This window comes from Pan troglodytes, chromosome 7, assembly GCF_028858775.2.
Source record: "Pan troglodytes isolate AG18354 chromosome 7, NHGRI_mPanTro3-v2.0_pri, whole genome shotgun sequence".
Classification (NCBI taxonomy): domain Eukaryota; kingdom Metazoa; phylum Chordata; class Mammalia; order Primates; family Hominidae; genus Pan; species Pan troglodytes.
This window is the reverse complement of record NC_072405.2, coordinates 38,483,373-38,492,741: the sequence shown is the minus strand read 5'-3', so window position 1 is coordinate 38,492,741 and position 9,369 is coordinate 38,483,373. Positions and strand designations below refer to the sequence as shown.

General features: G+C 43.1%; 1 protein-coding gene across 1 annotated transcript; it reads left to right on the top strand.

The window, feature by feature from the left end:
* The first annotated feature begins 480 nt into the window (after positions 1-480).
* LOC745545 (small ribosomal subunit protein uS8-like) lies at positions 481-892 on the top strand. The gene has a single exon (XM_054656621.1). The coding sequence runs from the start codon at positions 497-499 to the stop codon at positions 848-850; it is 354 nt and encodes a 117-aa protein (XP_054512596.1). The 5' UTR covers positions 481-496; the 3' UTR covers positions 851-892.
* Positions 893-9,369: the final 8,477 nt, after the last annotated feature.

Sequence of the window (9,369 nt, the reverse complement as noted above, 5' to 3'; positions counted from 1 at the left end):
GGAGGCCAAGGCAGTTGGATCACTTGAGGTCAGGAATTCGAGACCAGCCTGGCCAACCCAGTCTCTACTAAAAATACAAAAGTTAGCCAGGTGTGGTGGCGGGTGCCTGTAATCCCAGCTACTTAGGAATGTGAGGCAGGAGAATCCCTTGAACCCAGGAGGCAGAGGTTGCAGTGAGCCAAGATTCTGCCACTGCTCTCTGCAGCCTGGAAGACAGAGCGAGACTCCGTCTCAAAAAAAAAAAAAAAAAAACAACCAAATCAAAAAATATATATACAGATTTTTTTCCCAAACAGTAGATTCACACTAATTTCTATTTTATAGCCTGCTTTTTAAACTTTATGTCTATAAGCATTTTTCTACAATGTAATTTTAAATAACCACCTAATACAGTCATAGTTGATTTAATCAATCTTCTGCTAACTTTCAGATTTTAAAAATTTTTTATAGAAACAGGGTCTCACTGCTCCTCCTGCCATCTTTCTGCGCCGCCACAATGGTGCGCATGAATGTCCTGGCTGATGCTCTCAAGAGCATCAACAATGCCAAAAAGAGAGGCAAACGCCAGGTGCTTACTAGGCCGTGCTCCAAAGTCATCGTCCGGTTTCTCACTGTGATGATGAAGCATGGTTACATTGGCGAATTTGAAATCATTGATGATCACAGAGCTGGGAAAATTGTTGTGAACCTCACAGACAGGCTAAACAAGTGTGGAGTGATCAGCCCCAGATTTGATGTGCAACTCAAAGATCTGGAAAAATGGCAGAATAATCTGCTTCCATCCCTTCAGTTTGGTTTCATTGTACTGACAACCTCAGCTGGCATCATGGACCATGAAGAAGCAAGATGAAAACACACAGGAGGGAAAATCCTGGGATTCTTTTTCTAGGGATGTAATGCAGCATATATTTACAAACAAAATGCCTCATGGACAATTAAAAAAAAAAAAAAAGAAACAGGGTCTCACTATTTTGTCCAGGCTGGTCTGAAACTCTTGGCCTCAAGTGATCCTCCTGCCTCCACCTCCCAAAGCACTGGGATTACAGGCCTGAGCCACCACACCTGGCCTTAAGATCATTTTGATTTTTCATTACCATAATTAGTAAAGCGATGATCAATCTTCTGTCTCTGACTAATTCCCTAGGATTACAATACAAGGAGTTAGTAGGTCAAACGGTATGCATATTTTGAAGGTGTAAAGGGGAAAAAAAACATTTTTTTTCTTCTACTCACACATCTCTCAATACTTCTGATCACCAAATGTATGGTTTTTTTTCTCCCCCATACTGACCAATTCTCCAGCACTAGCTGGGTGTCCTATAATTCAATTCATGTCTAATACTGACTCTCTGGAGTTAGCATCAGATCCCACAGGGTGAGGGCCCAGTCCCACAAGATTGTCCCTCCCTTCAGATGCAATCACAAGTAGTAGGTCCCTAGAGAACCCACGATGTCTGTCTGACTTGGCTACAAATCAGAGGTTCCAACCCCCTTCTGGGGTTTGACCATTTGCTACAGTAGCTTATAGAACACAGGAAAGTGCTTTACTTTATTACCTGTTTACCCTAAGGGATACAACTCAGGAACAGAAGGACATTTATCACGTAAGACAGGGGTCCCCAACCCCCGAGCCCCACAACCCCCAGGCCAGGGGCCAGTATCAGTCCATGGCCTGTTAGGAACCGGGCAGCAGAGCAGGAGGTAAGCAGCTGGTGAGCGAGCATTACTACCTGAGCTCCACCTCCTGTTAGGTTAGTGGTGGCATTAGACTCTCACAGGATCACGAGCTCTATTGTGAATTGCACATGCGAGGGATCTAGGTTGCGCGCTCCTTATGAGAACCTAATGCCTGATGATCTGAAGTGGAACAGTTTCATCCCAAAACCATCCCCCGCCTCCCTGTCCATGGAAAAACTGTCTTCCACAAAACCAGTCCCTGATGCCAACAAGATTGGGGACGGCTGACCTAACAGACTGCAAAGATGTTATGAGCTGTGTGCCAGGAAATGAGGGTAGCAACCAATTTTTTTTTTTTTTAAGACAGGGTCTCACTCTGTCACCCAGGCTGGAACACAGTGGCATGATCACAGCTCACTGCAGCCTCTACCTCAAGGCTTAGGTGATTCTGCCACCTCAGCTTCCTAGGTAGCTGGGACCACAGGCATGTGCCACCATACCTGGATAATTATTTATATTTATGTAGAGACAGGGTTTTGCCATGTTGCCCAGGCTGGTCTCAAACTCCTGGGCTCAAGCAATCCACCCACCTTGGCCTCCCAATGTATTTCTTATTATATCACAACATTACAGAAGGCTTTTAATATTTACTACCAAATTACATTTTAGAAGGTTGAGACCAACTACTTACACTCCCACCTAAAATCTATGAGAGTGATCATTTTCATATGTACTACCTGGGTATTATAATTTCTTAGGAACACTGTGTATTATAATTTTTATAGATCTTTGCCAAATTTGTGGGTAATATAAAGTATCATATTGATGTTTAAATTTCATTTATTGGATTACTAATGAGAATAATGCCCCTTCCCACACTCTTTATTTGCCACTTACGGGTTTTTATTCAGAAATTGCCTGTTTATATATTTTGCTATTTCTCTCTTGGGCCTTTTGTCATTTCCTTATCTATTTGTGAGGTTTTATAGCATTCTCCTAAGCCTGGGCATCATGGTGAAACCCCGTCTCTACAAAAAAAAAAAAAAAAAAAAAAAAAAAAAAAAAAAATTAGCCAGGCATGGTGGTGCGTGCCTGTAGTCCCAGCTACTTGGGAGGCTGAGGTAGGAGGATCACCTAAGCCCAGGGAGATCAAGGGTGCAGGATTAGATGAAGGTATGCATTTTTGGTAAGAATATCATGGAAGTGGTGTGCTTTTCAGTACATCATATCTGGGGGTACATGATATAGATTTTTTTTTTGAAGATGGGGTCTGGCTCTGCTGCCCAGGCTGGAGTGCAGTGGTGAAATCTTGGCTCACTGCAATCTCTGCCTCCGGGGCTTAAGTGATCCTCCCACCTCAGCCTCTGGAGTAGATGGGACCACAGTGGCACCACATCCGGCTAATTTTTGTATTTTTTTAGAGATGAGGCTTATCATATTGCGCAGGCTGATCTTGAACTCCTGCTCTCCAGGTATCCACCCGCCTCTGCCTCCGAAAGTGCTGGGAATACTGGCGTGAGCCACCACTCCTGGGCCACAGTATTTATATCAGAAAAAAGTCAAATACTGTACATGAGTTTCAGGAGCAGGAGAGAAATAAGGGAAGAGTTGTATAAAGAAGGGCGGTCAACTGTCTTGCTGGCGTTCACATTCCCCCATGTCTTGAGATCAGGTGTGGCTGTGTGACTTGCACCGGCAATGAAAGGGGAGTAGAGGAGGTGCGTGTGACCTCCAGGCAGATCTAACAGCCACCATGGAGGCCTCCATGCTTGTTTCCAAGTCTGCTAAAAGACGGACAATGCTACTGATAGCCCAGGTTGCTGAGACAATATTCCAGTAGAATCACAGCCAATCTGTGATACATTGAGTGAGAAATAAACCTTTGTTGTTAGCCCTGAGATATGGGAGTCGTTCGCTGCTGAAGCATAACTGAGCCCATCTGGACTCCATCAGAGTTTTCCAACTCGAATAAATGTCCACAATGGGCCATGCAGGGTTCTAGGTGGGTATACAAAATGTCATGTAAGCTGGGCGCAGTGGCTCACGCCTGCAATCCCAACACTTTGGGAGGCTGAGGCAGGCAGATGACTTGAGGTCAGGAGTTCAAGACCAGCCTGGCCAACATGGTAAAACCCTGTCTCTACTAAAAATACAAAAATGAGTTGAGTGTGCTGGTGGGTGCCTGTAATCCCAGCTACGTGGGAGGCTGAGGCAGGTGAATTGCTTAAGCCGGGAAGGTGGAGGCTGCAGTGAGCCAGGATCACACCACTGTATTCCAGCCTGGGTGACAGAGCCAGACTCCATCTCAAAAAAATAAAACAAAACAAAACAAAAAATGTCATATAAGATGTGTCATTCTGAGCATAACTTTTCCTTACCTTCCTATCCAAGCAGATGGCAGGTTCTGGGTTCATTGTCTCAGGACGAGTGTTAAAGGAAGGAGAATACATTGTTGAATAAGGTTTATCCGTATTAAGATTATACTATGTGTCTTTGAATCAAATCCATCTTTGTGATAAAACAAAGAGCCTCTGAGGAAAACCAAAATGTTTTCCCTAGGGTTCAGTCCTGGGGCAGCCTAATTGGATTTGGGTGCAAAAAATGTAAAATGTTCTCTAACTTTAACCCTCATCAGCCTGACTTTGTACAACAGTTGTTAGGGTCTTCCTAGGCCGGTGGGTGGCTCCAATACTTAAAACCATAAAAATGGAGCTTCGGTGTATTCCATTGTTTCCTCAGTGGTGAGTTCTCTGAATTTGTTTTCTTCCTGCACTGTTGGGTGATCCTCTTTGCATGGAGACCCCCTGGCTGGACGGCCAGCCATGCCTGCTTGAGGGTCTCACTAAACGGAGAGGCACAGTGTTTTCCCAGCATTACGGATGAAAACGATGTGCTGCTGAGCAGAGGGCCCGGTGGCTGCTCTTCCAGACTTGGTATTCTTATCCTCGCTACTGCAGGAAACATGTTCTCTCCGGCCCATAATGGAGGGTGAGATGGAGACCTGTGTGTACGTGGAGATGCGTAGTCATCTGCCGGCTTGGCTGCTCCCCTGCCACACCCCAAGCCCTCCCTCTGCAAGTTGCCTCAGTAAGCCCCCTCCTGCTCCTGGATTCCACCACTTGCAGCGATGACAGGCTCTTTGGCAGGGGTCCCAACTTTTATGGTAGTATTCTCCCACGCTTGCTAGCAGCATTTTAGGCTGCAGTTTCCCTCTTCAATACGATCCCGTATGTTTTCGTTTTCTCAGAAATTTCTTAGTTTCAGATCCACCAAGCCTTCCCCTTCTTGTTTTAACTTTGCCAATGTATTTCTCTGTTCTTTGTTTGTTTTGTTTTTGTGACAGTCTTGCTCTGTTTTGCAGGCTGGAATGCAGTGGTGCAATCTCGGCTTACTGCAACCTCTGCCTCCCAGGTTCAAGCGATTCTCCTGCCGCAGCTTCCGGAGTAGCTGGGATTACAGTCATGAGCCACCACACCCGGCTAATTTTTTTTTTTTTTTTTTGGAGAGACGGGGTTTCACCACATTGGCCAGGCTGTCTCAAACTCCTGACCTCAAGTGATCCGCCAGCCTCAGCCTCCCAAAGTACTGGGATTACAGGCGTGAGCCACTCTGCACCTGGCCAAAAAGGGTATCATTTCTAAGATTCGGTGCAGGAGTAGGGGTAGGGAGGATCAATATGCTTAGTCCAGTAGATCATTAAAATGTGTTTTTAAAAAGTTTGTCCTCTTAAAAGAGGAAACTGCTTAGCAATACAGGCAATTGGTAAGAAACAGTGAAAGCAACAGCGAACATCTAACATTCACTATCTATGTGAGCTCTCTGCGAGTTAAATTTAAATCTCACCACTTTATGAGGTAGATACTATTAGTATCTTCACTTTATAGATGTGGAAATGGGACACGGGTTAAATAACTTGGCTAAGGTTACACCACTAGCATCAAGAAGAGCTAGAAGTTGGGTGGTCTGCCTCCAGAACCTGGTAGGTAGCCCCTATGCTGTGATGTGTGCTACAATGTAAACCCTCCAGGAATTTAGAAAATGGTTACAAAGGCCGGGTGCAGTGGCTCATGCCTGTAATCCCAGCACTCTGGGAGGCCGAGGTGGGTAGATCACCTGAGGTCAGGAGTTTGAGACCAGCCTGGCCAACATGGTGAAACCCTGTGCCTACCAAAAATCAAAAAAAAAAAAAAAAAAAAAAAAAAAAAATTAGCTGGGCATGGTGGCACACACCTGTGATCCAGCTACTCGGGAGGCTAAGCCAGGACAATCGCTTGAACCCAGGAGGTGGAGGTTGCAGTGAGCCGAGATCACACCACTGAACTCCAGCCTGGATGACACAGCAAGACTCCATCTCAAAGAAAGAAAAGAAAAATGGTTACAAAGTTAGCGTCCCAACTCTGAATAGTGTTTTGTTTGGCAAGGGTCTGAAACAAGGCAAATTGTGGCATGTCTGGGTAACAGGTGGATATGATGAACCAGTTTGGATCTGTGTTCCAGAACCTTGATTTTTATTTTCCATCTCTCCCTTACTACGCCTTTACTCCTACCCAGGTGATATGGATGAGCAAAAACTTGGTAGTCATCACTGACTCCACTCTGTCTTCCACACAACTCATCAGCAAACCTGCTTTTATTCCTTTAAAATATAGCCTGAGTCTCACCACTTTTTATATCTCCATGGTATCTGGGATCCAGAGATCACCGTGTCCGAATCAAAAAGTTGTCCCCAACTGCCTCTGAAACCCCAGGATGCTGAAGAACCCCAGACTGCTGCTCCAAAGGAATTCTCACATCCTGTGACCCTGCTGGCTGGCACAAGACCCACCAGAGCAACAGAAAACCACCCCCCACCCGACCTCTTTCTGTCTCCCAAATCTTTCCCTTCCGTGAACTCCACACTTCTCTCTTGGCTTGGAGATGAATTGGCTTCGATATATTTCTATGTCTCTCTTATCTCATTAGATTACCACTTCAGAGAGGGACTGTGCTCCAAGATTTTCCTGTTTCCAGTAGTACCTGGAATGCGGCATGTAACTGCCACTGGAACAAGGAAGTTTTCTAGAGGAAAAGCTGAAACCAAATGCGGAATTTCAGCATAACTATCTCATGACATAGCCGAAGTGAAATACAGAGATGTGAACACCAAGTTGTTTCTACCTAATACATTGGACATTTCTTAGCATCTGGGTTTTTAAATGTATATATTTTTGAAATCACTGTTTTAAGCACTGTTTTGATTTAGTTGATAATAAATTATTTAATTTAAATAATTACTAGGCCATTTAAATTAGTAAATGACAAACATCATTTGTAGTATGAAGTATAGCTCAAAACCATCTTCTTTTTCTTTTAATTCTTAGGGACTAACACCTCTGTCTTCACTGCTACACTCAGTTAATGTTTAGAGCCAATTCTTGCTTATGTTTTGGAAGTTGATGATTTAGACCCTCCCTGACAAAAATAAATCCACCTACACTTGGTTTAATCCTAGGAAGTTGTTTCAGTTGTAAACCCTTTCAGAAACAATCCTCAAATAGATGACATAAGTAAACCTAGCTTTCAGGAAAACATCTGTCCTATTTTGGGGAGGTTCCCAAATCTACACAAGTTCATTTACTTTTATGTCACAGTTGTATTTACATGATATTATACAATAAACTGATCTACCAAGAGAAAAAGATACTTCCAATATTAAATGCCAGACACACTATATATCAAGATAATTAATAAATACTAATGCTTTTACAAACAGATACGGAAATACTCAGGTTTATTCTTTGGTATTTTATTCTGTTGGCTGGTTTCTATGGTTGTAAACTGCCACAACGCTTCTCTTTCATAGTATTAGACATTCTATTTGCTTTTTTTAAATTTTGGGACAGAGTCTCGCTCTGCCACCCAGACTGGAGTGCAGTGGCGTGATCTTGGCTCACTGCAACCTCTGCCTCCTGGGTTCAAGCGATTCTACTGCCTCAGCCTCCCAAGTAGCTGGGACTACAGGCGCCACCACCACACTCGACTTAATTTTTGTATTTTTAGAAGAGATGGGGTTTCACTATGTTGGCCAGGATGGTCTCGAACTTCTGACCTCAAGTGATCCGCACCGCCCCCCAGCCCAGCCTCCCAAAATGCTGGGATTACAGGTGTGAGCCACCACGCCCAGCCTCTACTGGCTTTTGAAGTAAAAAAAAATTCCTGATTCTGCCCCCACTACACACACGCGCGCACGCACACACACACAGAGTACTGCCTCTAAATACAAAACTCCGCAGAATTACAGTTGAAAGATAAGTGTTTTATGGTCTTAATCTCTCACTCATAGAAACAGGTTTGGATTTGCTCTGTTCCCACCACCCTCTGCTAGAATTTACAAGCTTAACAGTTAATATCTGAATTACTGTGACTAACCGTGTGTATGGGCATAAACCCACAGATGAATTCAAATAATCTTCAAGAGACTGGAAGCAAAGCATACAGTATAAAGTTTCTTGTAAAAATAAACTGTAAATCTATCTTCATCCCTAAACTTTTCAGTAACTAAACACAAAGGGTGAAGTGAGATATAAGACCCCGGAAATCAGACAAAGGTCTATGAGTATCTTGAGCTCAGAATAACCCCAACATTAAAGTGTAGTAAACTTAATTATAAGCCTTCTTCTGCTGCACAGCATGGTAACACCTCCCTTATCTGGTGCTCCTTTTGCAATCTCAGATTATCTAGTATACAGTTAAAAATTATTTTTTTCTTAAAAAAGCCTTTCAAGAGGAAGAATACCTGTCACAAAGCATTTCATTTGTGTAAGAGGTAGGAGGCACCCTAATTAAGTCCACTGATGTACTGTGTACAGAAATGTTACATAATTGATTTAATAAGCTTGGTTGCCTTATTTTTTTCCTTGACCACTTTCCACTCTTCCTAATATACTGTAAGTCAGCAACTTGGAAACAAAATAAGTTAAGGGGTGCTAGAAACAAATACTCAGTTGTATGAAAAGGATCAAAAACACAATTCCAGAAAAATACAGGTCTGCAGCCACTTACGATGGGGGGGAAATAGTTTATGATGATAGTCCTAAATTACCAAGGAAAAATTAAAGTGTTTTAATATATTCTAAGAAAGCACACGTGTACGATCCATTTAATACTTTCATCAAATGATTAAAGTAAAACAAACATTAGTTCTTAGTAAGCTAAGCTTCATTGATCTAAAATATTTACCTACAGGATATGTTTTCTTCCTTGAGAATGCCATAAAATGAACAGACCTGTAATAAAATCAGAGCTCCTAATCTTCACTGAAAGAAAGGGCAATACAAGCTTATAGAGAAGAAATACGAATTTCAATTTCCCACCAATCGTATACATCATAAAGCATCCTGGGATCTAAAACACACACACCACTTAACAATAACGTTGTGTTGCTTGTTAACTTTGGTGCATTGATTAAAAGTTATCTGAAACTTAAGAATCTAGTCACATTCAATATAAATATCCTAGACTTTAGAAATCTGGATTATTTTGGCCAAAGTGTGGTGGCTCACGCCTGTAATCCCAGCACTTTTTTCGGGGGGGGGGGGGTGGTTGGAGGGGGGTTGTGGTGGTGATGGCTTGAGGCCAGGAGTTTGAGACCAGCGTGGCCAACATGGCAAAACCCCGTCTCTACAAAAAATATGAAAATTAGCCAGGCGTGGT